Here is a 26,856-nt window from a genome sequence, read left to right on the forward strand (position 1 = left end):
GTCAGGTCTCCTAACCTTTCATCTAAAAAACAAGAGCAACTGCAGACGCTTTGCAGGGTTGCTGGGAGGGTCGCAGGAGGTGATGTAAGCAATGGTTAATAGAGTCTAGGTGCCCATCAGACTCGCCTGCCTTCCTCTCCTCAGCCCGAACCCCCTGGGGCTCCACTGTAGGCTCCCAGGAACTGGCACTGGGTCCCACCTCCACCTCTGCTGTGTTGCTTTCTGCACCTCTCTTCCCCTGACCCCCAGCCGTCCTCCCAGCCTCCTGTTCACCTGCTCAGGGCCAGGGCTCCTTCTACAAGTCGAACCTGGTTGCTTCATTACTTCAAACACTTCTGTGTCCCAAACCACACCCCCAACCCCCACTGTGCCCTCAGGAGGCACTCCTAGCCCCTCAGTCTGCCACTGTGGCCTCCCAGGACCTGGGGTCTCCTTCTCCAGCTCCCCCTTTCTTGGCCACAGCTGTCCAGCAGATGGACGGCAGATGGCGCCTCTGGGTCCCATCTCTGTGGATCTGTCTTAACTCTGGTGACTTCCACACCAGGCTGGATCAGGCTCACCCTACTCCTGTGGGTGCCTGGGCCTGACACATGGAACCCCATTGCTCTCCCCCCACTCACCAAGAACCCTGCACATCCCCATCACAGGGACCATGAGGATGGTCTGCCCTAGGACACCCAGCTCACCCTGCCTGCTCCGTGCCCCAAACCCCAAATCCCAGCACTCCACGTGCACAGCAGGAAGGTGCAGACAACACACAGCTGGATATAGGTTTATTGTGGCTCTGGGTGTGAACAGGGCTGGGGGGCCCGCACTCTGTGCGGTTGGGGGGGGATAGTGGGGGAGACAACGACAGTGAGGCAGGGCCCGGGGAACCCCAAGCTCGGCCAGGAGATAGGATTGGGGTGACCTTTGTCAGCCCTACCCAGAAATCTGGTGGGATGACTCCAGGAACAGTGGCCCCTCCGCTGGGCAGAGCATGGCAGCAGTGGGCTGGAAGGGTCACACGTGGGAGAAGGCATGGCTCTTGCAAAGGGGCTTGTCCTTCTTGGAGTAGAAAGTCTTTCCTTCCAGGTTGATCTGACATACCTGGGGACAGCCACGGTCCAGTCATTTGGGGTTGGGGGTGGCAGGAGAGGCCCCTTCTCAATCTCTGATAAATCCCAGAGGCAGGCGCTGGGAGGGAGGCTGGCGAAGCACAGGGTGCTGGGGGCTGACCCGAGTCTGAGGGGTACTCACAGCGCACACGAAGCATGTGTCATGCCAGCTGAAGCCCAGGGCCTCCAGGAAGCGGTCGCCAGCGTCTATCTTGAAGTCACAGCCTCGGCATTTTGTGCCAAACATCTTCTCATAGTCTGGGATGGGTGAAGGGGGAGAGGAAGGAGGAGCCGGGTTCTCGCCTGCCTCAGCCCCGCCCCTTCCACCTGGCCACGCCCCTTTGTACCTCGCTCACAGTAGGGCGCCCCTTCTTCCATGTAGAAGGCCCTGTTCCGAATGGGTGTCTTGCAGGCGGCGCACGTGAAGCAATGAACATGCCAGGTCATCTTCAGGGCATGCATGATTTCCTGGGAGGAGGCGACAGTCACCTGGTGGCTCAGCTCACTCCTGTCCAGAGCGTGGGACACAGGGGAGCTGGCCTTGGGCCCACTTCCTTCCCGAGGTAACTGTTACCTCTGCACACCCACTCTCCCACTGCCTGTCTCCAACCCTGAGGTCTCCAGGTGATGTCCACTATGCCTCTGACTAGACACGTTCAAAATCTCCACACCCCAAACCTGCTCCTCCCACAGCTGTCCCCACCCCCATTTTCCACCACTCCACCTTCCACCTGCACAAATCCCCTTCTCTCCCACCCCACATCAGGCCCACCAGGAAACCCTGTTGGGTCTACCTTTGAGATGCATCCAGATTCTGACCACTTCTCACAGCCTCCCTGACGAGGGGTGTGAGCCTTGACATCTCTGATCTGGGTGACCCATAAAACCGGCCTCCACGGCCTCCCTGTGCTCCCACAGACTGAGGTCAGCCTGAGCCAGGTCCATCCCTGCTGTTCGAATCCCTGCCTGTTCCACATCTCTGAGCAAAAGCTGTAGCCTGCAAAGGGCCCAGAGCGGCAGGTCTGGCCTCTGTCCCTCTGCTCCTGTCAGAGCCTCTCGCCTGTGGTCAGGCGTGCCACGTTGGGGCTTCACACCTGCTGTCCTCTCTGCCCAATATCTGCAAGGCTCAGCCCTCACCGTTTCTGCTCGGATGTCACCTCCTCCAGGAGACCCACTCTGACAGAACTGGTTCACACTCCTACCTGCCTTCCCATCACCACTCTCGATTGCCTTCAACCCTGCGTTTCCTTTTTTCCATGACCACTTTGCTTGCTTACTAAGATACACTACCAGGTAATTTACCTGTTCTATCTATTGCTTACCATCTGCCTCCCCCCCACCTCTCCCTGCTCAAATGTAAGGTCCAGAGTGCGTGTGACTCCAGCTGTTCTATTTGCTGATGTGTCCCACCAGCGTCTGGACCACTGGTGCCTGTCAACAAGAGCTGTGGGTGGGGTGAGGCTGCACTGGGGGGGAAGCGGGGACTCACGGCGGGGCACCCCAGGATACTCTCGCCAACCAGGGCTGCAGCACTCAGATCTGGGGCAGAGGGCAGTGTGCAGCCCCGAGGGGGATCAGACTGGTGGGTTGAACCTTGCTTCTGAACTGGTAACTTGGCCATCAGCTTCTCATTTTCTTTTTTAAAGATATTATTTTATTTTTTAGAGAGGGGAAGGGAGAAAGAGAGGGAGAGAAACATCAATGTGCCTCTCTCACACCCCCTACTGGGGAGCTGGCCCACAACCCAGGCACGTACCCTAGACTGGGAATCGAACCAGTGACCCTTTGATTCCCAGGCCAGCGCTCAACCACTGAGCCACACCAGACAGGGCCCATCAGCTTCTCCTTGACACTCAGTTCCTTCCCTTGGGAACTGGGAACCTGGTGCCAGCCTCGGCAGGGTTGCTGTGAGGATCAGCCCGCATTTGGAGCTGGGAGTCCCAGAGCCAGGGCCTGCCAGGGCCAGGTGGGGCACACAACAGGGCACCGTGGGGACAGTGGCATGGGTAGCACCTGTTCCGCCTGGAGGGGCGGCGCCGAACAGTTCATTCTAGAATGCCTGTAAGGCCCAGGTTGAAATCTATGTGCTAAAGGTGAAGTTGGACTTTTAAATGTTGCCCATTTATTTAAAATGGAAGTATGTGCCTGGCCAGGTAACTCAGTTGGTTAGAGCATCATTGTGACTCACCAGGGTGGAGGGTTTGATCCCTGGACAGGGCACATACAAGAATCAACCAATGAACCCTGGCTGGTGTGGCTCAGTGGATTGAGTGCTGGCCTGAGAGCTGAAAGGTCACTGGTTCAATTCCCAGTCAGGGCACATGCCTGGGTTGCGGGCTGGATACCCATTTGGGGGTGTGCGAGAGGCAACTACACATTGATGTTTCTCTCCCTCTCTTTTTCTCTCCATTTCTCCCTCTAAAACTAAGTAAAAATCTTAAAAAAAAAGAAAAAAAGAATCAACCCATGAATGCACAGATAAATGGAACAACAAATCGATGTTTCTCTCTCTAAAATCAACTAATGGAATTAAAAAAAAAACAAAGTAAATAAATAAAAATGGAAGCGTGTGAACTGAGGCAGATCTAAGTGCGGACAGCATCAAGCTCTCGGGCGGCCCCTGTGCTGCCCACAATGTCTGTGTCACACCCACCTCACGGCCACCTGGCTGGGCTGACTGCCACCTCAAGGTCAGGGAGGCCCAGAGAAAGCAACGTGCCCCAACAGACGGCAGAACTGGGTTTTGCACCCACACCTGGCTGATGCCAAAGACGGCTCTTCCCAGCGCCTGTGGCAGGACGGGGCTCCGGCAGGAGCGTGCAGGGCCCGGGGCTGGGCCGGCAGGCGTGTGGCAGGAGCCCGCCTTCCTCAGGGATGCACGAGGGCCTGTGCACCACTTATTAACATTCACCTTACCCCCACACTTGTCTGCCTCTCCCACCCCCACAGCCCTGGCCCCAACAGCCTCAGTCCCCTCTCTGCAGTTGTCGCCCATCTGAGGAGGCTGGCTGAGGCACACTGGGCCTCAGCCATCCCCAGTTCCCAACTCCTGACACCTTCCCAGGTGCTGCCTCATGACACAAGTTCTTCCTTCCACCCACAGCACTGTCCCTGCTCCTTCTCCAAGCTAATTCCTACACGTGTTAAGTCCAACTCAGAGGCCACTTCCATCCACTCCTTCAAGGGTTTACTGACCACCGCCCATGCCTGGGCACAGCACAATGTGTGAACAAAACAGCCCTGGTCTCAGCCTACGTTACTGCCTGGGAACACCTGGGACAGAAAGACTGAGGGGTAGCAAGTCCACTGTGGGGTATCTGGCCTGGTGGGAAGGGCGGACATCCAGGTAGGTGCTCCTGAGGAAATGGTGTTCGAGTCCCCGATGAGAAGGAATGAAGGGAAGCGGGCACTAGAGTATCCCTAGCAGAGGGCAGCGTGTGCAAAGCCCCGAGGTGAGAGGGCACAGCACCTGGAGCGGATTACCAGGGTGAGGGGACTGGTGGGGAGTGGGGAGCCTTGAGAGCATGGGGTCCCAGATGGCCCCCAGGTCAGGACGGGTTCTTTCTAATGAGTCGCCTGACCCCCCAGAACGTCCTTCCAACTCAGCTGAAACAATGCCATCACCCCGCATCTCCCCGTTCTCCACCCTGAGCTCAGAGGACAGGTGGTCTCCAGCTCGGGAAGCAGGCAGGGCACAGAGCCCACGACAGGCGGGGGGTCAGCCTCCCGTCCAACCACGGAGGATGAGAGCGTTCTCTAGGGTCTGTCAGGGCCTGCAGTCCCTGCAAAAGGGGAAGCTGAGGCCGCAGGGCCACTCTGCATGTGGAACCACTGGCCCAGGCTGGGCAGAAGCAGGGTTTGCTATGGAAGCTCACTCCAGGACCCAGGAACCAGCCTGTGCTTTGAACCTCGCTCCTCAGCTGTGACCAGGGCGATGAACCCGCCCACTCAGGACTTGTGGGGTTGGGGCAAGCAGGACAAGAGTGCGGTGTGATGTAGGCAGAATAGCAGGGTCTTGATCGATAGAAAGCAAATCCAGATGCCCTGCTCAAGGGAGTACCTGGGGTCCAGCCCATTTTCCAGAAGAGCTCAGTGGGGTGTGGCCTAGGCTGGCAGGGAAACAGCTGTGATGGTGGGCAAAACTCCCTCATCTATAAGAAGGGAGCAACCAAACTGACTTCACAGTAGGACGGTGAAGCTGGATGCCCACATGCAGGTAGTGTCCATGTGACCCTGTCACTAGAATGACGAAGACCGGTGACACCCATTCTTCCATCCAGCGATGGAAGCGCCACTTTTTGCTGGGCACACATCTACCCAAAACAGACCTACTTCCTAGCCCCCCTGGCCCCTCCATGCCGACAGGCTAGGACTCGCCTGCCCACCCCCCGCTCACAGACCCTACTCACGCCTGTGATCTTTTTCTTGCACTTGGCACAGCTAGGCGCATAGCGCATGTCATAGCAGGGTGGACAGAAGATGGCCCCCTTCTCCTCGAAGAAGCCGCCCTCTTCCAGGACTGTCCCGCACTGGCTGCACACAAACTCCTCGGGGTGGTACGCGTGGCCCAGCGCCACCAGGTAGCGGCCCCTGGGGGCAGGTGAGGGTGGTGAGAGGGAGTGGATACAAATGAGGTGGGGCTCCTTGCCCGAGCCCAAGAGGGTTTACTTGATGCCTATTCTGAAGCCTGAGGGGAAGTTTCCCCAAAGTAGAGAGGAAAGAGGCCTGGGACATGAGACAATAATGAAGCTGCATCACTTTACAGCAGATGAGGGAGTGGGGTGGTGCTGGAACAGGAAGCAGGGCTACACTGCAGGGCTGCGGACTTGGGCCCGGTGTGATGAACCGGGGGAACTGGGGCCCCAGAGGAAAGAGGGCCCAGTGTCCGAGAGTCCTGAAGACCAGTGGGTACTTGAGCTGACCCTGGCGCCACCCTGTCCTGCTGCCTGTTCCACCTGGCCTGGGCAGGGGCCCAGAAGCCCCGGGTAAATGGACATGGTCTGCAGAGCATCGGAGCTGCTGGGAGTCCAGAGCAGGGGTAGAGCAGAGACCTAGGAAGCCTCTCTGGTCTGGCACATGGACTCTGTAGGTATTTTATGGCCCTACTGGACCCCAGGGAGCAGTACAGAAATGGAGGGGCCCCTGACCAGTCTGCTGAGAGCAGAGGCTTAGCAGAGCTAGTGGGAGGGAGAGGCAGAGGGCGAGCCCTTCTTTGACCGGAAGCAGCAAGTCTATGGGAGCCACTCTGATGCATCGTGGGCACTTCCTCTGTTTCACGGGGGCAAACATTGATAGAGGCTGATGTGGGGAGGGGAATATGAGGCAGGATTCAGAATCTGAGGACCCAGGCCAGGTCCCTCCCCCCACTCCAAATGGGAACTGAAACCTTATCCTTGTGCAGCAGCAGCTGAGTGGGGAGACAGATTGGGAGTAGGGGGGCAGTGATCAGAAGACACTAAGACCAGACATCAGGACAGGAAAAAACCAGGGTAGGAAAGGAACAGGGCCACCCACCGGATGACCTTGTGGCACTGGTGGCACACAGGAGTCTTGCCATTGCTGCCACCGCCCGCTCCCGTGCCCCCTCCAGCAGCTGCCTGCACAATGGAGGTGCGGTTCTGCAGAGGCGTGGGTGTGGCAGGCTGGCTGTGCCGGGTCAGCACTGTGCTCGTCTTGTCCGGGGCATAGCGCTCAGCAAACGCAGGGTCCACAGCCCAGGGTGGGCGGCTGGTGGGGCTGGGGGTGATAGGGCCTGCCAGAGCCAAGGAAAGTGGCTCCAGGGGGTGCCCAGGGACCCCAAAAGACAGGGGATAGAGCCCAGGGCAGCTTGGAGGGGCCCACCACCCCCATGCTGCTGGAGGCTACCCACCCTTCCCAAGGCTCCAGCCCACTCTCTCTCACCAGGCCAGGGTTCCTGGGGTGTAGCTGAGGCTGGGACTGGGGCTTCTGTCCTGGGCACCTGGCTGCAAGATCTGCCATTCAAGGCACTGTATGGCTGGGTCTCCTAATAAGACCCCCCCCAACCTTAGTCCTACTGGCCCCCCGGGGGATGCCTGGGTACATGACAGCTGTTGGGCTGGACTCCAGGTTCCATCGGGGTGGGGATGGGTGTAGCCAGGCTCCAGCGGGCTGGTCTGGTGCACAGGGCTGGTGGGTGGAACAGGGCTCTTGCTTCCAGGGCAGCTCTCGGAACTCTCTTGACCCTGAGACCCAGCTCTGACAGCATGGCCCCCTTTGTCAGCTACCACCTCCCACCGAGAGCCAGGCCGGCAGGGCCCACACTGGGTGTAAACCATCTAATACCCCCATTCCCAAAACGTAAACTGAGCCCACAAAGACAGAAGACAGGCAGAGACAGCAGGACCGAGAGTGTTTATTTCTGTGCCCAAGCTGACACAGACCTGGCAGACGGCAGGACCAGAGGGCAAAGAGGGAAGGCAGTGGCAGACGAAGCCAGGCTGTGTGCCAGGCGTGCAGCCAGGGCCAGGCCAGCAGGAGATTCAGTCCAGGGGCGGGAAAGGAGTGGGTCTAGGAGGCAAAAGCTGGAGGCACCAAGGGTTGTGCCTTGGGCAGGAGGAACAGAGAGAGAAAGAGGCAGAGAGGACAGCTGGCCGGCCAGCATCGGGCTACGACTGCACGTTGAGCACGTGGGCAGAGCGCTGGTGGTGCCAGTCCCGGAGGCGGGTATAGCGTGGGCTCTGCAGCTCCAGGACATACTTTTCCCTGAGGGGCAGAGAGAAGGAGGAGGAAGTGGAAGGAGAGATGACAGGGAGGAAGGAAGGAAAGAAGGAAGGAGAACGGAGAGCTCTGGCTGGGGCTCCAGGAGCAGACACAGGGTGGTGGCTGGAATGGGAAGGCAGGGATGAGAAAGGGGCTGGTGCCAGCCTTCTTACCTTGACTTCTTTAGGTGCTCTTCATCCGGGTCTTGCACTGGGAAGGCAGAGGCAGGCATTGACCAAGAGAAGACAGAGGGCTACCCCAGCCTTGAGACCTGGCTGAGCCCAGGCTCAGGCTGGGGGCCAGGAGGCGAGTCTGCCCTGCCCTGGGCCACCACTTACTGAACTCGGTGCCTGTGAGGTGGGCGAGGATGCGGAAGGAACGGGACTGGCCCGTTCCAGGCCGCGGCCGCCAGTCCTCCGTGTCCTCCATCAGCCGCTGCTTGCTGGCGTCTGGGACCAGCGGTCGGAGCGGCTGTCTGTGGGGAGGGTGTGGCTCAGAACCTCATGCTAGGGGTGGGCAGCGGGGGCAGCCCCTCCCTGGAGTTCGTACTTGTGGGCTATGGGAGATGGGAGATGGGAGATGGGGAAGGGCAAGGCTGGGTGGATGAGGGAGTCGATGAGTGAGAGGCAGGAGGGCAAATGGGGTGAGGAGCTGGGGTGGGGAGGGGCCGCTGCCCAGAGTGCCAACAGGAAGGAAGAGAGGAACGAGCAGAGGGGGCTCACTGACTTGTCAGGGGTCTGCACCTGTGAAGGAAATAGACAGATGGGACAGATAAAGGGAAAAAGAGACAGACATATGGGAAGAAAGATGGCAAGAGTCAGAGTGGCAGGGGGCAAGGCTGCACTGAGTGTCTGGGGCTCAGTGGGCCCCAAACTACACCCCAACCCTGGGATGCCAGGGCCCGGCGCTGGCTGGCTCAGAGCTCCAGGAGGGCACAGCCTGGACAGGAGCCACCCCACCCCACCCCCGCCCCCCAGGAGAGGCCCTGAACCTGAAGGTCCCACTCTGGCCACCAGGGGCCGCTGCCGCACGGTGCCAGCCGGGCTGAGGCGCACAGCGGACAGAGCAGCAGCTGATGGACAGGGCGTGGGCGGTGAGCAGTGGGCAGGCAGGACCACGTACCCATTCTGCTGCGGGGCGTTGTCAGCGGGCGGGGGCGCCCCGAAGGGCCGCGCCGTCTTGTTGAGGGAAGCGCTGGGTGCAAACGTGTACCGCGGGGGGTCCGCGGCAGGGGTCAGGGCCTGGGCAGAGACAGAGCCGGGCAGGGCCCGCGGGGGTGTGGGGGTCCTAGGCCAGAGCTGAGGAGAGGGGTGCTCCAACCCTGCTCCTACACATCTGGATGAAGCTTTTGGGGAGGGGGTGACTCGGGTTTTAAGGGGCCCATTTGGGAGCAATGATTTCAACCCATGAGTGGGGTGAGCAGCACAGGCAGGTGGAGGCAGCAGAGGCAGCATGGACACACAGGCAGACGTGCATGGTCCAACCGTGCGGCAGCCCTGACCCAACTCCCAGTTCTCCTCACTCTTCTGGGATCCAGCTTTCATGCCCCACTCCCAGACAGGGTTGGGAGTACCCAGGCGGCTGTGAGGGGAGGTCAGGCCAACCAGGGGTCCAATCCCACCCCACCACCGCCTAGATGGCCCAGGACTATCCCCTACCTTCTGTGGTTTGCTCTGAGCCTGCTGGGCCCTGGAAGAGAACCAGAAGGGGTGACGGAGGGCCAAGCCCAAGGGCACCCCACCAGCCAGGTGGGCCAGAGCCCATATACCTGCTGAGACCCAGGCTGAGGCGTTCCCCACAGGCTCGGATCTTGTTCTGGGCTTCGATGTGCGTGAGGCCTCCAGCGTTCTCACCATCAATACTGAGCACCCAGTCGCCCACAGCCACGCCAGCCTGTGCAGCCTTGCCTCCAGGAGTGAGCTGTGGGGACAGGAGGGTCACCAGGGCACCAGACTGCAGACCAAACCGAGGCCACCAGTAGTCGGCCTGCTGAAGCCGCCCCGCTTCAGCACCCAGAGGCTTCGTTGTCCGGCATGTTCCAGACAGCTGTTGGACATCAAAGCGATCTGGGAGAGGTGGGGCTCACCTGAGTTCCACAATGACCCAACTTATTTATTCACCTCCACAACCCTCCCCACAGTCCAGAAACTGCCATGACGTCAGCAAGCAGCCACCCTCAGGATAAACTCCAAGTGTCTTAGCTCCGATTGGCCTCTTACCTAGGTTGTCCCAGCCAACAGACATGCCCTCTGGCTTATGCAGGTGGCAAGTTCCTCTCTAGCACCCCTGGGTTCTCTCACTGACCTCTTTGCTCCCAGCATCCTGGGCTGGGACCACCTCCAGGGACCTGCCAGGACCTCTTGAGAGCCACGAATAGGCTCCATCACCTCCAGGTTCTCAGGGAACAAGGCCTAACTGAAGACACCCACTGTGTCAACCATGGCTTCCTGGCTATAAATGACTGTCACCCAAGCCTTCAATTGCCATTCACCTTCCCTCCCCAATCCTTTGGGCTCCATTTGGAGATCCCTGGTGACTGTTGCAAATGAGGGGCAATAGCAGGCTGGAAGGAATGGTCACCACCAGTGTGAGCTGAGACCATCAGGGATGACTTCTGGGAAGAAGTGGGCCTTGGTGACAGGAATGGCATGTCTCACCCAGGGGGGAAGGGTCCATCTATGAGGGCCTCGAAGGCTAGGGAGAGGAGCCAGAACTGGGCTTTGAGGTTAGGAGCTGCCATTAGCAGTTGGAAGGCCTGGGGTATGGTTATTTCTCAGGTCCCCGACAGAGGTGGCCCTCACAGCCCCAGCTGGGCAGCTCGTTGTGCTGCGGTTTGTGGCCTAAGCTCCAGGACTGCCTGGCTGGCCAACAAGGGCCTGGCACTGAGGAGGCTTCTGTGGGGAGAAGCTAGACCAGAGACTGATACTTCACAGATGGGGGCTGGGGAGTTGGGAGGTACAGGCTGCCCAAAGCCCCATGAGGCTCCTCAGGAGTGAGCTGAAGTAGAAAGTGGGGAGGCAGAAAGACCAGACATGGAGGGTACCAGCCCTGGGGCAAGAAGAGGGAGACGGGTTTGACTGCTCTATTTCATGCTTGGGAAGTGGGAAGGGTCAGGCACTGGGTGGCTCCTTCTGCCCCTGCTGGACAGTGAGAATACTGCTCCCATTTACTGAGCACCTAGTGCCGCCATGCACTGGCGCTGCACCCTCCAACAGCCCTGTGGGACAGAGCCTGAGATTATACCCATTCCACACACGGAGAACAGAGTAACTTGCCCAGCTGGTAAGAAGTAGGGCCAGGACCTTGATCCTGAGGCTCCACCTCACCAGGCTACCTCTGCTGGGTGTGGGGCCCAACTTTGAGGTCAGCCCACCAGGAAAGACTCCTTGACCCCCCCCCCCCCGACACCCAGGTCTGGAGCCTGGACCCCGATCCCACTTTTAGTTCAGCCCAAGGCCCTCACAATGGGCTTAGGGAAGTGACGCCCTTGAGGGGAAGTGACTTACTTAGGGTCACGGTGAGTCAGGAGAAGGGAAGCCTAGTTCAGCCGCTCCCTACCCACAGGGCTGGCTCCTGGGAGGTGTGAGCTGAGCCTGAGCCGGGGGGTCTCGGGGCAGGCAGGAGAAGCTGGCTCCCAGAGAAGGGGTGTGGGGTTGGGACAACTTCCTTCCTAGGAGTGGGAGTGAGGAGGACAGGAAGCACCAGAGGGATACGGGAGGGGTCAGAGAGGTGGAGAGAAAAACTGGAGAGCTGGGCGGGCAGGAAGGGGGTGGAGAGAGCTGGAAAGAGAAGCAAGGAGGCCAGAGGGACCAAGGAGGGGAAAAAAGCCAGGGGGCTGGACACTGCATGGGGTGAGGGGTGAGTCAGCCTGAGGGCCCCACTGAACAGCCCAACCCCCCCAGTCCCAGACGTTACCTCATCTCCCAGGCCTGGGCCCACAGCCAGCCCTAGCCCCTCCCGCCTCCCTCCATACTGGGGTCAGGGGAGTGGGAGAGGGAGCTCAGCTCATAAAAGACCACCCCACCCACCCACCCACTAGGGCTCAGGTCCAATTCCAGAGCTGTGCTTAGCTGGTGGCCCCACCCACATGCTGGAGCCTCTGACAAGGGAGCCAAGAGTGCCCCCAACAGGCCACATCTGGAAAGTCCATCCCCCAGGCGACGAGGTTGCCCATCCCCACCAATGAAAGAGACTCAGAGGCCAGCTAAGGCCTAGGGCTCCCCACCACACTGGCCAGCACTTTGCCAGGGAGGGGAGACAGGGTAGGTTTTCATGGCTGAAAAGGCTTTGAGGACTGTACAGGAGTGGGTGGGGGGGGGGGAGGACTACTGCCACTGGTTACCCTGCTAGCAGGGCAGTTTCCAGGCGAGACTGAGGTAAAGTCCCTGGAAAAAACTGTGACGGCCTCCCTGTGGCCACCAAGCCCAGCTCTCATAGACAGACTCCACTGCAAAGCCTCTGGGCAGTGCCTGGACAACCTTCTGGCCCCCACCAAGCTGTGCTTGCTCTGGGCTTCCTGCTAACAGTTGCCTGCCCACAGGGTACCTGGGTGGGCCTTTCTGGACAGGCCGACTGGGCACAGGAATTCCCCACCCCCTCATAACCCCAAGACCTCAGTCAGAAGCACCAGCCCAAGTGGCCACACTGTATTCGGGCAGGCAGTTAGTTCTCTGTACCCCCCAACTGACCCTACAGCTGGAGCTATGGCCTAGTGGTCACCAGCTGAGGCACACACCCACCTAATGGGTTCAGGGGTCAGAGCCTAGGCCAGCCATTTTTGGCTCTGCAGACTCCAGCCTCCAGTTGGCCATCACAGTGTGGGGCTGCATTCTTGGGCTTATAAGGCAATCCCCCTGCCACAAGGAGGAGCCAGCCTCCAGCTCCACCCCTTCCAGGGCAGGCTTTTCAGGGGCTGAAGTCAGAGCCCTAGAGTCCATTCCACACCCACTTGGGGTCAAAGGCCACTGCATCTTGAATTGGGACCTGAGGATGGGAATGCAGGTCCTCATTTGTCTGGAGAAACAATACACCCCAACCAACAAAAACTGCAGCCATCCCAGTGCCTGAATTCCAACCCCTACTTGGCCATGGAATTTTGGAAGGAGCCCTTCCACCTCTCAGCCCCGAGTTCCCTCATCTGGAAAAACAGGATGATGATAATGGCTATTTCCTGGGGCGCAACCAGGCTGTAGTGGATCTTGCAGTCAGAGTGCTCTGCCTGGGGCCTGGCTCTGAGTATTGTATTGCTCCCTCAAGCAGCTTGGACTCCTCCTAGAGACCTCACCCTCCTGTAAAATGGACATTCCACAGACTCAGAAGGGGCTCCAGGGGCTTTGTGAAATGGCATCTGGTAGTGTAGTGCTGGAACAAGGTGGGGACTCCTCTCCTGGCATTCACCTAGTTAGTAGTCCTGGTGGCAGGTGCCACCCACACATCTGGACCTGAATACCTCCTGGTCTACTGGCCTTGGCTCAGACTCCTCCCGTCAATTCCCGACGCCACTCGTTCAGACCTGAGCACCCAAAGGCTTCTGGGGGAGCCCCTTCCCCAACCTAGGCTCACCCGGGAGATGGAGAGGGGCACATTGAAGTCCTTGCCCCCCTGCAGTCGAAAGCCCCAAGGGGCTGGTCCCTCCAGCACCACCTTGAAGGAATCCATGGTGCCTGCTCCTGAGAGAAGAGAAAAGTGAGTAGCCCACATGGTAGTGCAAGGTAGGTGCAGCTCTGGACACCAGCCTTGGACTGGTGCCAGGCAGGCATGGGCAGATGCTGAGCACACCCAGGGCACGGGTAGGCAAGCAAGCACCTTGTCAGGCTTGGCTGGGCTGCTGGCTGGCAGATCTCACTTTAGAGAGACACGGGCAACCTCCCTCCTCCGGGAACTGGGAGGGTGAGGAGAGCTCCCATCCAGGCCTCAGGTTTTTTGCATCCAGGAGCGGGCCGCAGAGCTAAAGTGGCATGACCTCCCCCCAAGCCAGCTTTGAGTCTCCGACGGATGGGGTGAGTCAGGGGCCGGCGCTCCTCTCCCCCGCCCCCAGATCCCGGCAGGCAGGCCTCTGGCTGAAGTCTGCTCGGACTATATAAGGCGTGTAAGCTGACACTGTGGAGAAAGCCAGCGGATGGAGCACCCAGGGGCTTGGGACATGAGGGGGAGGGGTGGAGAAGACGGCTGGAGTGGGTCCTAGCCGTTCCGGGACCGGTCGAAGCTGCTGTTAGTCAGGCGGGGGGAGGGGCGGCGGCGGGGGCGCGGCCCCTGGGGAAATCGGTGGGTGTTGGGACACCAAAGGTTGGGCAGGAAGGCGATTCATCCTGGATCCCAGTGGAAGTAGTGCTTCCCACACAGGCCTGCTACCATCCAGACGTGACTCAGTTTCTCCCCGGTCCCCAGCCCGGGCCCGTTGCGGCGACCAAGTCCTCCACGCAGGAAGCAGCGCAGGCGCCAATCCGCCCAGCCACAGCCGGCTTCGCCCCAGGAAGGCGGAGGCGGAGGCGGGGTCCGAAGAACAGGCAGGAGCCCGGGCCCACCGGAGGTACTCAGCGCTGGCCACGACCCCTAATGCCCTCTGTGGTCCCTAGCAGCCCCCTGATCCCTGCCTGTCTCAGTCCCAGACGCCCCTTGCAATCGCTTGTACCTGCTCTGCCCCGCTGGGGCGCTGCTTGGCGCCAGGTTCCAAGGGGCCCCCTTAGGATCTGCCGCAGCGTTCTGACCCCGCCCCCGCAACAGCCGTCCGCTTTGAGCCCGCGGAAAGGGGCGGTGCCCGAGACCACGCCTATGTATGCCCCGCCCACGGGCGGCCTCCCTTGCACAGGGAAGCTCCACCCAATCCTTCCGCTTGCCCAATCACAAAGTCTGGTCCCAATTTGCACTGGAAAACAGGGCCGCCCGAATCCCTTCCTTGGGGCGGGGCCTGGCCGGGGGCTGGCCTTTCCGACGCCGCTAGCCCAGCTGCTGGTGCCTCCCGCCGGCGAGTGAAGAAAAGGCAGCCTTCAGAAACAATTGCCTCTGAACCTTAATTTCCATCTCGGAAAAATGGGACAATAATACTCGCCTCGCCCTAGGCAGTGTGGCTGAGTTGATTGGAGAGTAATCCCATAAACCGAAAAATTGGGGTTCGATTCTCGGTGAGAGCACATTCCTAGGTTGTGGTTCGGCCTCCGACCATACGAGAGGCAACCGATAGATGCCTTTCTCACATCGATGTTTCTCTCTCTCTCTCTCTCTCTCTCTCTCTCTCTCTCTCTCCCCTACCCTTCTCCTCTCTCTAAAATCAATAAGCATGTACTCCAGAGAGAATAAAAAAATAAAACAACTCACCTTGCAGGGCCACCCTGGGGTTGCCATTGTTTGGACTGCCATTAGCGTAATGCTCAGACGTTGGTGGCTCCAGAGTTGGAGAGACTTGGTGGGGGGTACATATCGAAGTGGGATTAGTTGAGCGGGGAACAGGGAAGCTTGAAGCTAGGATTGCAGAACACTGACTCTACAGAAGGCAGAAAATAATGCAGGAGCTGATGGAAGTGAAGGGGACCCTTGGTTGCATCCTGAGCCTGACTCGTGGTCCTGCCCTCACTCCCACCCCCTGACACCGGGGCAGCCAGTAGCCCGCTGCCCTGGGGCCATGGCTCAGTGTGTTCCCCATACTGTTGAGAAGGGCTACGTCTTGGTACCCAGAGAGAGCAGCACCTCCCCTGGGAATGTGTCCGAGTCCCCACTTAGCCACCCACACCCCCCACCAGTGCAAGCGGAGGGGGAAGTTTAGTGGGAAGGGGAGTGTGCAAGTGAGGGAACAGGCGTCCATGCCTTAGCTCCTCCTAGGACATGGCCACTGCTGTTCTCCCCTCCGCCATCAACGCATTTCCCTCTTCCGCATCATTCCCCTCACATGCAAAAAGTGCTGTGAGAGTCTAGTGTTCAAAGAGATCCTCTCCTGAATCCACTTTCCTCTCCAGCTCTTTTATTCAGCTCCCCTGGAGACTGAAATTCCTCGAAGGAGTTATCTGTGGTCCTGTCTGGACTTGCTTTCCCCCATTCTTTCTTGAACCCCCTCCAGTCAGGCTGTCGTTCCCCAGTCCTTTGAATGAATTCCCTCTTCTCGGCTTCTCAGATAACCTCTGGGTTATCAAATCCATGGTGCTCTCTCCACTTTCCTCTGACCCCACCTAGGAGCATGGCAGGTGCACGCCCACTTCCCCCGCCTTCGTGCCTCCTCCTGCCTCACTGCTGCTCCTTCTCGGCCTCCTTTGGAGGCTCTTCACCTGCCTCCCAACCTGGCCATCAGGTTTCTGCTCTCCACTCACTCTCTGAGACCCCGTCCTGCCCTGTGGCTTTCAATCACGCCTACAGGCCAAGGACTCACAAATTATACGTCCAGCCATGACCTCCCCCACAAGAACTCCAGACTCTAACATCCAACCACCTGTCCAATCTGTACTTGGATGTCTACTGGACACCTCAAGTCATCATGTCCCAATTTAAACTTGTGATTTTTCTCACCTCCCTCAGTCCTCCCTCACCTCAGTAAATGGCACCACCATTCGTCATCCTGGCCCAGTAAAAACTATGAAGTTATCCTTCCTGTCCCAGATTCTGCAAAGGCCACCTTCAGGATACGTCCCACCTCTGACCACCACTGCCACTGGTGTTGCCGTCATCATCTTGGACCTGGAAACCTTAATAGTCTCCTTACACCTCTCTCTGCTGCTACCCCGGTCCGCTCCAAAGTGTTCTCCTCACAGCAGACAAAGTGGTATTTTTAAAGCAGAAGTCATACCACATCACTCTTAGCTTTTGGCGTTCCTAAAATGTTGCACCTAAAATAAGACTAGAGCCCTGAAGATGTGCAGGACATTAATAAACTGGTCCAACCTCCCACGACTCTCCTCCTCACTCACTCCGCTCCAGCCACTCTGTTCCTCAAACGCGTCAAGCACATCACTGCCTCAGGACCTTCGGCTTGAAGCATTTCCCCCCAGATATCTCAACAACAGGCTCTCTCACTGTGCTCGGGTCCCTCTGCTCAGAGGTTGCCTCAGAGGGGCCTTCCCTCATCAGGTTGTCTAAAACAGCGGCCCCCGAACCTCACCTGCATCATGCACTAGTCCTTGTCCTGCTTTATTTTCCTCAATGGCACTCGCTTCCATCCAACATTATATTAAGTGTTGGTTTCTTCATTGCCCTTTGTCCCCATTGGAATGTCAGTCCCAGGAGAGCAGGGGCTCCTTTGTCTTTATCTACCATCCCCCACAATGAGGATGAAGGAAGAGTTGAGAAAGTGAAACAGCAAATGAACAAAGAAAGGAAGGGCAGCCTGGGGGTCCTGGCAATCCCCCAGCAGAGAGGACGCCAGCAGCCAGTTCCTTGGGCCTGTTGCACAAGGCTCAGGCCTATAGGAAGCCACCAGAGCTCCCAGCACAGGCAGCCCCTGGGTAGAAACAGGCCCTGGGCTGGGACACAGTGCCCCCTGGTGGCCAGGACACTTCCGGCTCCAGGGCAAGGCTCCCAAAGTCCTGGGGGTTTCCAGGGACTTTCTCTTCCAGCCTGCTTGGAACCTCAGAACAACTGCCATGAAACAAAGAGGCTTAGATTTTTACTAAAGGAAAGCATGCTGGGCAGGATACCCAGAGTCCTGGGTTCTAGTTCTGGCCATGTCCCTGACTCTCTGGGTGCCCTGCAGTGTGAGCTGGGGTTTGCTCGGCTGGCAAGGCCTGGCATGCACTGGGGAGAGGAGGGGTCCTGCTGCAGCCACCTTTAAAAAATTTTTTTAAAGATTTTAATTATTTATTTTTAGAGAGAGGGTGAGGGAGGGAAGGAGGGAGAGAGGGAAAGAAACATCAATGTGTGCTTGCCTCTCACACACCCCTTACAGGGGACCTGGCCCACAACCCAGGCATGTGCCCTGACTAAGAATCAAACCAATGACACTTTGATTCCCAGGCTGGTGCTCAATCCGCTGAGCCACACCAGCCAGGGCTCACTGCAGCCTTTCTTAATGGGAGCCTCCCTTCAGCGTGCTCTATAGCAGGCAGCCTGATTGCTCAGGAGAACACATTATTATCAGAAGGCGCATCCACAAGTGGGGCTGAAATCTGCCCTAGCCCCCAACCACAGCTTCAGTGTCCTTCAGGGCTGCCCCCTGCAGCCATAGACACCCTGGGACAACACTGTACAGAGCACCTATCCCTCAACCTCCCTTCGTACATGACATTTGGAGATGCATTTTAGACACCCAGAGGCTAGCACCCAGTTGCACTCTTAAATCTGGAGCTCCTGGGAGAGGTTGGTGGTGAGGATGTGCCTTTGCTCTGTGAGATGCAGAGATAGGACTGGCTCACTTAGGGCCGAGGTTTCTCAACCCTGGACACACACTGCAATAGCCTGGGGAACTGAGGAAATGGCCTGCCAGACTGAAGCCCCAGCCCCTGGGTGTGGGCCCCAGCATGGGCATTTTTCAAATACTCACAGGGGACTCCACGTGCAGCCAGGATGGAGCTACACCATATCGGAGGCCAGAGCCCCAGGCAGAACTTGGGCAGAGGAGGATGGCATGTCTAGGGGGGCTGTCAAGGACAGCTGAGAAGCTGGGAGAGTCCAAATCACAAAGAGAGTCCAGGTTGCTTTTGGAGGGGGGGAACATGGAGGTTGGTGACCCCAATAAAAGCAATGGAATGGAATGGTGAACACCGCTGGGAGGCTGGAGCTGGTGGAAAGGAGAATGGGAGGTGAGAGAGTAGAAATGAGAGGAAATCAATTCTTTTGAAGACTTTTTTTTTTTTTTTGAGAAGAGGAAGAGAAAAGTGGGGAGGTGCTGCAGGAGAATTTGAAGTCAAGGACAGGTTCCTTTTACAGATGTGTGGCTGGAAATGACAATGATGGAAATGATGGAGTTAATGGGTTGAAGAGAGAAGAGACAGCTCTGAACTCTCTGGCGAACTGTGAGGTGAGAGGAGCCGGGACCAGAGCACATGGCTTGGGAATAGGAAGTAGGTCAGGAAGGAACAGATGCAGATGCTGGTGCACTTGTAGGTGAGGTAGAGGGTGTTCACCTCTTTTCTTTTTTTAGAGAGAAGGGAAGGGAGGGAGAAAGAGAGAGAAACATCAACCTGTTGTCTCTGCACACCCCCAAGCTGGGACCTGGTCCCCACAACCCAGGCAAGTGCCCTGAGTGGGAATTGAACCGGCAACCTTTCCGTTTGCAGGCCAGCACTCAATCCACTGAACCACACCAGTCAAGGCTAAATAGACACCTCTTTAAAAATATTTATTTATTTATTTTTAGAGAAAGGGAAAGGGAAAGAGAAAGAAACACCAATGTGTGGTTGCCTCTCAAGTGCCCCCTACTGGGGACCTGGCCTACAACCCAGGCATGTGCCCTGACTAGGAATCAAACCTGTGACCCTTTGATTCACAGGCCAACACTCAGTCCACAGAGCCACACCAGCCAGGGCTAAACACTTTTTAAAATTATTTTTTTATAATTTAATTACAGTTGACATTCAATGTTATATTGGCTTAGGTGTGTGGAGGGTGCTCACTTCTGCTGGGTATCTGCAAGGTAAGAATGGGCAGGGAGTGAGGGGGAGACGGTGTGAAGGTCTCAGCGAGGACAAGCCAGCCACCCCGGGATGCAGGCTCTCTGGGCAGCGTGGAGAGCCTGCCTGTGTGAGGCTCGAGATCACTCTGGTAGAAACAGCGCAATCGGCCTGGTTACAGAATTTCTCTGGCTGTGGGAAGCTGCCAGGCGCAGAGGAGAGTTGGGTCCACCCAAGGCCCGAGGCTTTGCTAGACAAGTAAGATGGAAAAAGAGAGGAGTGCAAGAGGATGGAGCACAGATTCTAACTGGGACAAGGACAGGAGAGTGGACAGCAGCCATGCAGAGAGTGACACAGAAGGGTCACTCCTGTTCTGGGCAGCTGGGGAGGAGGTGTATTGCCACACTGGAAGAAGTGGGCCAGAAGGAGGGAAGGAGGTGGCCACAGGCAGATGCATGGAAATAGGGTTGTGTCATTCTGAAGTGACAATTGGAGCATCACTGTCATGAAGACAAAGTTCAGGATGTGCCAAGGGTGTGGGAAGCTGAGGCAGAGTTGTGGTCAGGGGCCAGGAGGCCAGTTCTTCAGGGCATGCTTCTCCTGTGCTTGGAGGCCCCAGGGGTGGTGACAGGAAGTAGCATGGGGCGGGGGCATGGTAAGGAAGGCACTACAGTCTTCATGAGACGTGCTTACCTCCCTCTGGGTTGGGGCTCCTGGGACACAGCAATGTCACCAGTGCCTGGCACACAGTAGGCATGTGGTAAAACACGCAGAAAAGAATGAAAGAATGCACACCTACTGTGTAATCTGACCTTAAGCCTGGACAGTTGAGGAAACTGAGGCCAGGCTTCCCCAGACTGTCTACGCACTCGTGCATCTCAGCAGAAGCAGGGTTTTCAGGTGTGCACACACATTAAGTCCCTTCCACCCACTCCTCCAGCCTCCCCCTGCACCTCTCCCCACCCCATCACCTCCTCTTCAGCTCAGACCTCCCAGTCTCCAGCTGGGCTCCCTCAAATTTGGCCTCCAGGCTTGGAACGTCCCTCTGCTGAGGGTGAGACCAAGACGGTCGCAGACCAGTCGGGCTTCTCATGCTCAGCCACTAACTCCCCTCAGTCTTTCTTGTGTCCACGCTCTTCCCCTCTCCCCTGTGCCCAGTACGCCCACCCTGGGCCTGGGAGCCCCAGGGCTCACTGCCCGCCTGGTACAGGCCTGCCTGCCCTTCACAATCCATGAAGAGGGCACCTCCCTCCTTCTCTGCCCAGCCGTCTGACTCTGCACACGGAGCCCTGGTTGTCTGCGTCCTGCCCACCTGCCGGAGTGAACCTGAGACCACTGGGAGCAGAGGTCAGGTCCAGGTCACCCATGTCCCCAGAACCCAGCAGAGGGCACTGGTGTTTGCTGCGACACATGTGAGGCAGGGTCTGTGCGCGGACCAGGTGGGGAGCCAGAGGCTTTATTCTCAGGAGACCTGTACACTGTACACTGGGGGCTGGCAGGGCTCTGGGAGGCCTCCTCACAACACCTGTCTTGTCCCTGAGGCCAGAGTGGACGCAGGGCCGTGTCCCCAGATGTCCATTGTTTGCTGGCTCCCTTGTCCCATGCCAGGCCACAGCTGTGGGTGCTCAGGGCCGGTCACAGGGGGCTGGGCCCTTCCTCCGCTCTCGGCTCAGCAGTGTCACCAGCTTGGCCTTGAAGCCTGCTTGAGTACCATGGCGGCCGGAAACCCCGGCCTCATCACCATTGTCACTAAGATCCGGCTCCAGCAGCCGCCTGTACTGCGCCTCCAGGCTGCTGTCATGGGCTGGGCTGGGCCAGCCCAGGTCCTCGCTGTTGTGGTAGATGGGACTATCCGGGGGACTGCAGGCGCTGGGGCCCTCCTTTGCAGAGTCCCCCAGGTCGGGCGGTACAGGGCCGGCTTCCAGCGCACACAGATTCTCGTAGAGGTGCTCTGCGGGGACAAGGGGTCCACTGGCCCGCTTGCACACGGCAGCATACAGCCCAGCCTCCACAGGCAGCGGGGGCAGGCTCTGTGGCCCAGGTTCAGCCAGGCGTGCCCGACGGGAGCTGGAAGGCTCAGGCCCCGGGGGCAACTCCCGCAGCTCCCCAGGGGGGTCCAGCGAGGGTAGGGAGGTGGCCCGAGGCAGAGGGCAGGGCCGGGGCCCCACCAGCTCAGGCAGCTGCCCCCTCCGTTGAGCGATGGCGGCAGCCACAATCCCACACAGGTCTCGAGCTCGGGGGCTGCTGAAGGCAAAGAGGCCCTCGCCTGAGTCACAGCGGCGACCAGCTTCGAAGGAGAACACATCCTGGTCATGGGCGACACAGGCGAGTTAGCGGCCAAGGGGTCCCCTGCTTCCCAGCATCCTCTCGAGCCCCTAGGCCAGGCCCAGTACCTCACCTTGTCAGAACCAAACTTGCGCAGGAAGTGGTAGGGCCAGGTGTAGAGGGCCTGCGGGCTGGCGGGTTCACTCAGCTGGATGGCATCTTGGCTCAGCAGCAGGACATAGGACCCCTTCAGGTGACAGCGGGTAGCTGCCTCTGTCCTCTGCACCACCACTGGAAACTTGTCCACTGCAAGCAGAGGGAGTGGCCATGGTCTCCCAGAGGTCCCAGCCCTGGGTGTGGTGGCACTGAGGCTTGCCCTGCACCTCCCTGACTCACCTTCCAGCAAGGAGGAGTAGATGGAATTCTCTTCCATGGGGACCAGGCCCCACTTGGGAGCCTCTGCCTCCCCTGCTCCGGTGGCACAATCCCCTGTGCCCTGGGGAATGAGGTCAAGGTCACAGATGAGAGTCCCCCCACCACACGTCTTCCTGCATCCTTTTCATGGGGAGAGATATCATCTAGGAACTCTGACAAGCAAGTGCATCCGGGGACCTGGTTGCCAGTGCCAGCTCTGTCCTGACACTCTGCACAGCCCTGGGCACCCCTTTGAGCCTACCTTGCCCCACCTCCCTGCAAACCCCCACCCCCCACCCCCTCAGTGTGCTGAAAGCCGTAGTAAAGCAGGGACACACACGGATGGCCCCTCACCCAGTACTGGGCCAGGGACCAGGCCAGCCCGTGTGTGTCCCCGCACAGCTTGGAACAGTGAAGGGGCAGGAGCTTTAGGGGTGGGATGAGTCAACTGGCCACCCACTCCTGGCAGCATGTCAGCCCTCCCCGTCCCGAGCACCCTCGCACCCTTTGGCCGGTGCCCAGCACCTCCATCACCAATCACCTCCCTGGCCTGTGGGAGCTCAGCCAGGGCCAAACCAGCAGCTTCCTCACTGGTCTCTTTTCTGTCAATTTCCATTTTTTCTTTACTTTTTTAAAAAAAATTTTAAAAACCTGGCTGGTGTAGCTCAGTGGATTGAGTTTGGGCCCACGAACCAGAGTTGCTGGTTCGATCCCCAGTCAGGGCACATGCTTGGGTTGCAGGCCAGGTCCTCAGTGAGGAGTGCACCAGAGGCAACCACACACTGATGTTTCTCTCCCTCTCTTCCCCACTCTCTAAAAATAAATAAATAAAATCTTTAAAAACTGTTTTAAATTAAAATTTTTAAATTAAAAAATTAGAGCCCTGGCTGGCGTAGCTCAGTGGATTGATTGAGTGCGGGCTGGGAACCAAAGTGTCCCAGGTTCGATTCCCAGCCAGGGTACATTCCTGGGTTGCAGGCCATAGCCCCCAGCAACCGCACATTGATGTCTCTCTCTCTCTCCCTCCCTTCCCTCTCTAAAAATAAATAAATAAAATATTAAAAAAAAATTAAGTACACAAAGTAAAATTGACCTTTTTTTTTAAAAAATTGACCATTTTAAAGTGTGCAATTCAATGGTTTTTGAAAGTTACAAGGATGTGCAACCATCACCTTTAACTAGTTCCAGAACTGCCCATCTCTCCATGTGGAAACCCAAATCTAAGCCCCACTCCCTCCTGCCTCCAGTCCCCGGGGACACCAGCCTGCTTCCTGTTGCTGTGGGTTTGCCCACTCTGGGTATGTCACGTAAATGGAGCCCTGCACTGGGTAGCCTTTTGTGGCCGGCCTCTCTCACTTGGCGCACTGCATCTACACTGCATCTGCAGTGAATCTGCAATGCATCCGCGGTGCATGTGCAGCGCGGCACGGTGCGGCACAGCGCCGCATGTCAGCATCGCACTCCTTTTCGGGCCGGATAATGCTCCACAGCGTGGACAGACCACCTCTGGGTTATCCACCATCGGCTGCCAGACACTCGCACTGTTTAGCCCTCTGGGCCATTGGAAATAGTCTGCTCCGAACGCCCCTGCACTATTTTGTTGAAACGCGTGTTTCAGTTCTCCTGAGATTGCTGAGTCGTGGGACAACTCTCCCTCGTATTGAGGAGCCTCCAGACTCACTCACTTTTCGTCCATCACAGACCCGGCGGAGCTCGAGAACTCAGTCTCCTAGCTCCAACCACAAAGGCCTCTCTTCTCACTCAGAATAAAACCCCAACTCCACCTGCGGCCCACGGTGGTTTCAGCCACTCTCCAACCCTCTGGCCTCGGCCTCCTCCTGGGCCCGCCCAGTCCTTGCCCTCCAGCCAATCCAAGCTGCTCCCTGCCTGGGGGCGGGGGGTGGCCTTTGCTCACTGCTCCTCCCTCTATTCAGGACTCCTGGGGCCAGAGTGTCCAGGCATGATCCTCAGATGTGTGCCTGCTCGGTTGTCCTTGAGGACTCAGGCCTACTGTCCCCTCCTGAGAGGTGGGGGCTCCAAGGAGTTGGACCATCATTCTGCCTAACGTGCCCTGGTTCACTCCTGGTCCCACCCAGTCTCTCATTTTCTCCGTAGCATGTATGGCCATCCAAGATTTGTTCTGTGGTTTCTGGGCTGTTCTTCAGGCTTCTAGGTGCATGACAGGTGCTTACTGAGTGACGGGATATGAGTATGGAATGAACTAGGCAGTGCACCCAGATGCCCTGCCCGCTCGCCCTGTGCTCACCGGGAAGGCCAGCTGGCAGATGGGACCCATCCATGCCTGGCGGTGCTGTGCGGCCAGCAGGTGGCTTCGTTCGGTGGTGGTGAGCAGGAAGGCCCCAGTGTCTCGGGGGCAGCTCTCACAGTCGACCGGCAGCACGGACACGCAATCAGCCAGGCGGATGACCCGAGGCTCTCCTCGTCGGTTAGGACCTGCAGGCCGGTCACCCGCTGGCCCCAGGCCACCATCGCGGACCTCCCAGCTCTCCAGCCGTGCCACGCCTGATGGGCCCCCTGCATACAGAAGACCCCACACCTTCCGCCAGGACTTCTGTGGGAGATGAGGATGGGGGTGAAGACCTTCACTGCAGCGGGGCTCAGCAGGAGTCACTCAGCACTCACCCCTGACCACTCAGTCTTGCCTCTGCCTCCCCCAGCCCCTCAGGGCCTCGGAGGAGGCCCCCAAAGCCAGCTCAGCAGGGGCAAGAGCACCCTGCCCCACCCGCTCCTGACTGGCACCCCCATAAGCGCTGATGTCCTGGGATCTCAAAGGTTCAGGACAACGTGAGGTCAGGCTTCCACTGGATTATGTCTGTAAAGGACCCAGTGGCTGGAACAGATCACCTGACACTGCTGTTATATTGGTGCCCCTCCCCACCAAAGGTCACTTGGGCCACAGGACTAGGACTGTGGTGGGAGGGAGGTCTTATTCTGGTGATGGCAAGGAAAGAAACATGCAAATAATGTCAAGCAAAGGAAACAGACGGTTTATCTGCCTGGGCAGCAGCTACAGCTGAGCTGCGGGGGTGCAGGGCTGGCTGCCTGGGAGAGGTGAACCCCCCACTATGTCCCATGACAGGCCGGGAGGCGCTGGGCCTCTTCTGCGGGGTAGGGGGCTCCACAGAGGTTCAGGAGGCTCCTCCAGCTCAGCCGCTGGCCCTCCGGTGGGTGGAAGGCTGTCCCATGAGCCGGCCTTCCAGGTTTGTCCTGCCCCAAGGTTTGGGTCCTTGGACCCTCCTAATTTATAGCTTCCCCATCCCTGAGGCTGTGCTCCCCAAGGCGCATGGAGGCTCAGCTTGCCTGCCCAGGCTGAGGATGGGGCTCTGTCCCACCCCTCCCCCGCACCTGAGTTAGATCCCCCCATTCCCATCCCCATTCTCCCAGGGGGGCTGAGGCTGGGGTGGAGGCCCAGCAGTTACCCTGGGCAGCCAGGGTCCCCACCTTGCCGAACTTGACGTGCTGCTGGTAGAGGATGCCATCCTTGACGGGGGTCTCTGGTGGCTCCATGGCTGCAGCGGGTCCCTGGGCCGCCACCCCGAGGGCCTGAGTAGACTGGCAACAGGCCGACGGGAACTCACACTTCCCCTTCTGGCCACTTCCCCTCCCTCTGTCCAGAGAGGCAGCTGTGTGGCTGGGGGAGGGGAGCCCCTTCTTCAGTAGTGGCGTTAGGCGAGGGGGTGGGGGCATCCCCTATTTCTGCCTTAGGGCTCCCGCTGGCCAAGGTGCCTACCCAGGCCTGAGGGGCCTCGGACCATCTGAGGGCATGACTGGCACCTGCACCTGGGCCAGGTGGGTGTGAACATCTGACCTGCAGGCTGTCTCCTCAGTCTGACTCTGACCCTTCCTGTTTCCCCCAGGGGGCAGTTGGGCACCAGGGGCCTGGCACCCCCACAGCCAGACTGACAAACTCTTTGCTTTCCCACTTGCAGCCCTGGTTGGTGGCTTGTTCTTACTTCCAAGTGTTTCCAACACTCACTCGCTCTCTCCATCCTTACTGCCCTGCCCAAGGCCAGCCTGTGCATGTCGCCTGGGAACCACTGCCACACCTGGGCCCACCCTCCTCTCCCCTTTCTAAATGTCTTCTGGCTCCCCATTGCCCTCAGGTCTAGCCTGGGCTCCTCAGCCCAGCACTCAAAAAGTGTTGAGTCCTGACCCCAGCCCAACCCCTCCAAGTCACTCCTCACCATGGTGCTCCCTGGGCACAACGGCCCCTTCCTCAGGGAGGCTTCCCCTGCTGCTCCCAGCCCGAGGGCCCCAGTCCTTATGCGCAGCCCTGGCCCCATGAGTGTGGGTGGCACACCCCCAGCAGGTCCCCAGAGACTCATATGCTCTTTTTAAGCTCTGCTTCTTGCTAGGGACCCCCCCCCCCTTTTTTTTTTTTTGCTTTGCTTGGCTGGAGACCAGTGTTGTAGCTCTGCATTTTGGAAATGGATCTGCATTCTGGCTGGAACCAGCCTCATACTGCCCACTCAGTACCACTGCTGGAACAAAATGCGTAAGCAGGTGGAGGAATACAGTTTAGGGGTCATGTATGGAGGGTGTAGTTTCTCGGGCAGGAAATCCTTTCCAAGGGCCTCCTGCACCCGGCTTTGTGCCCAACATGGACCAGATGGGGCCGAGCTGCGGCCTCTCACCGGACCTTTGCACTCTGCCACTTCAAAGATGAGGAAATCAAGGCTCAGAAATATTAAGTAACCTGCCCCAGGCCACACACCGAATGACAAACACAGCTTGAGCAACTGCCGTCCTGCTGGGATAAGCATGTGGCCTTGCACATGGTGCACCTGGCACACAGCTGCTGCCGACGTGCC

At 58.4% G+C, this 26,856-nt stretch overlaps 2 protein-coding genes across 13 annotated transcripts; both read right to left on the reverse strand.

Annotated features, from left to right (window-relative positions):
- Positions 1 to 756: 756 nt before the first annotated feature.
- PDLIM7 (PDZ and LIM domain 7) lies at positions 757 to 14,553 on the reverse strand. 11 transcript variants are annotated; one of them, XM_036013724.1, is made up of 14 exons: positions 14,449 to 14,553; positions 13,380 to 13,486; positions 9,586 to 9,737; positions 9,476 to 9,506; positions 8,940 to 9,058; positions 8,540 to 8,560; positions 8,156 to 8,292; positions 7,991 to 8,027; positions 6,999 to 7,060; positions 6,612 to 6,849; positions 5,507 to 5,687; positions 1,445 to 1,565; positions 1,240 to 1,355; positions 757 to 1,089 (listed from the first exon to the last, which is right to left on the reverse strand). In XM_036013724.1, the coding sequence occupies exons 2-14, from the start codon at positions 13,473 to 13,475 to the stop codon at positions 1,003 to 1,005; spliced, it is 1,398 nt and encodes a 465-aa protein (XP_035869617.1). In that variant the 5' UTR covers positions 13,476 to 13,486; positions 14,449 to 14,553; the 3' UTR covers positions 757 to 1,002. The 11 variants fall into 11 exon arrangements, with proteins under 11 accessions (XP_035869617.1, XP_035869615.1, XP_035869616.1 ...); XM_036013722.1 differs by having other exon boundaries at positions 6,999 to 7,069; XM_036013723.1 differs by lacking the exon at positions 14,449 to 14,553 and adding an exon at positions 13,623 to 13,899 and having other exon boundaries at positions 6,999 to 7,069.
- A 6,215-nt stretch (positions 14,554 to 20,768) lies between these two features.
- On the reverse strand, positions 20,769 to 26,085 carry DOK3 (docking protein 3). Of its 2 annotated transcripts, none has more exons than XM_036013641.1 (5): positions 25,487 to 26,085; positions 24,291 to 24,596; positions 22,007 to 22,106; positions 21,744 to 21,916; positions 20,769 to 21,632 (listed from the first exon to the last, which is right to left on the reverse strand). In XM_036013641.1, exons 1-5 carry the CDS (start codon positions 25,730 to 25,732, stop codon positions 21,024 to 21,026), a joined length of 1,434 nt encoding a protein of 477 aa, XP_035869534.1. In that variant the 5' UTR covers positions 25,733 to 26,085; the 3' UTR covers positions 20,769 to 21,023. The 2 variants fall into 2 exon arrangements, with proteins under 2 accessions (XP_035869534.1, XP_028383903.2); XM_028528102.2 differs by having other exon boundaries at positions 20,769 to 21,651; positions 25,487 to 26,083.
- Positions 26,086 to 26,856: the final 771 nt, after the last annotated feature.

This window comes from Phyllostomus discolor, chromosome 13 (assembly GCF_004126475.2).
Source record: "Phyllostomus discolor isolate MPI-MPIP mPhyDis1 chromosome 13, mPhyDis1.pri.v3, whole genome shotgun sequence".
NCBI lineage: Eukaryota > Metazoa > Chordata > Mammalia > Chiroptera > Phyllostomidae > Phyllostomus > Phyllostomus discolor.

Bases quoted from the DNA above. Each gene is read 5' to 3' on its own strand.
- DOK3 (XM_028528102.2), bottom strand. From the start codon at position 25,732: ATGCCCCCACCCCCTCGCCTAACGCCACTACTGAAGAAGGGGCTCCCC. The intron at 24,597-25,486 runs GTGGGGACCCTG...CATCTCCCACAG, and splicing joins AGCACGTCAAGTTCGGCAAG to AAGTCCTGGCGGAAGGTGTG. The intron at 21,652-21,743 runs GTGAGGTACTGG...GCCCATGACCAG, and splicing joins GCAAGTTTGGTTCTGACAAG to GATGTGTTCTCCTTCGAAGC.
- PDLIM7 (XM_036013722.1), bottom strand. From the start codon at position 13,475: ATGGATTCCTTCAAGGTGGTGCTGGAGGGACCAGCCCCTTGGGGCTTT. The intron at 9,738-13,379 runs GTGAGCCTAGGT...CTGTCCCCACAG, and splicing joins TGCCCCTCTCCATCTCCCGG to CTCACTCCTGGAGGCAAGGC. The intron at 6,850-6,998 runs GTGAGAGAGAGT...TGGCTCTGGCAG, and splicing joins ACCCCAGGAACCCTGGCCTG to GCCCTATCACCCCCAGCCCC.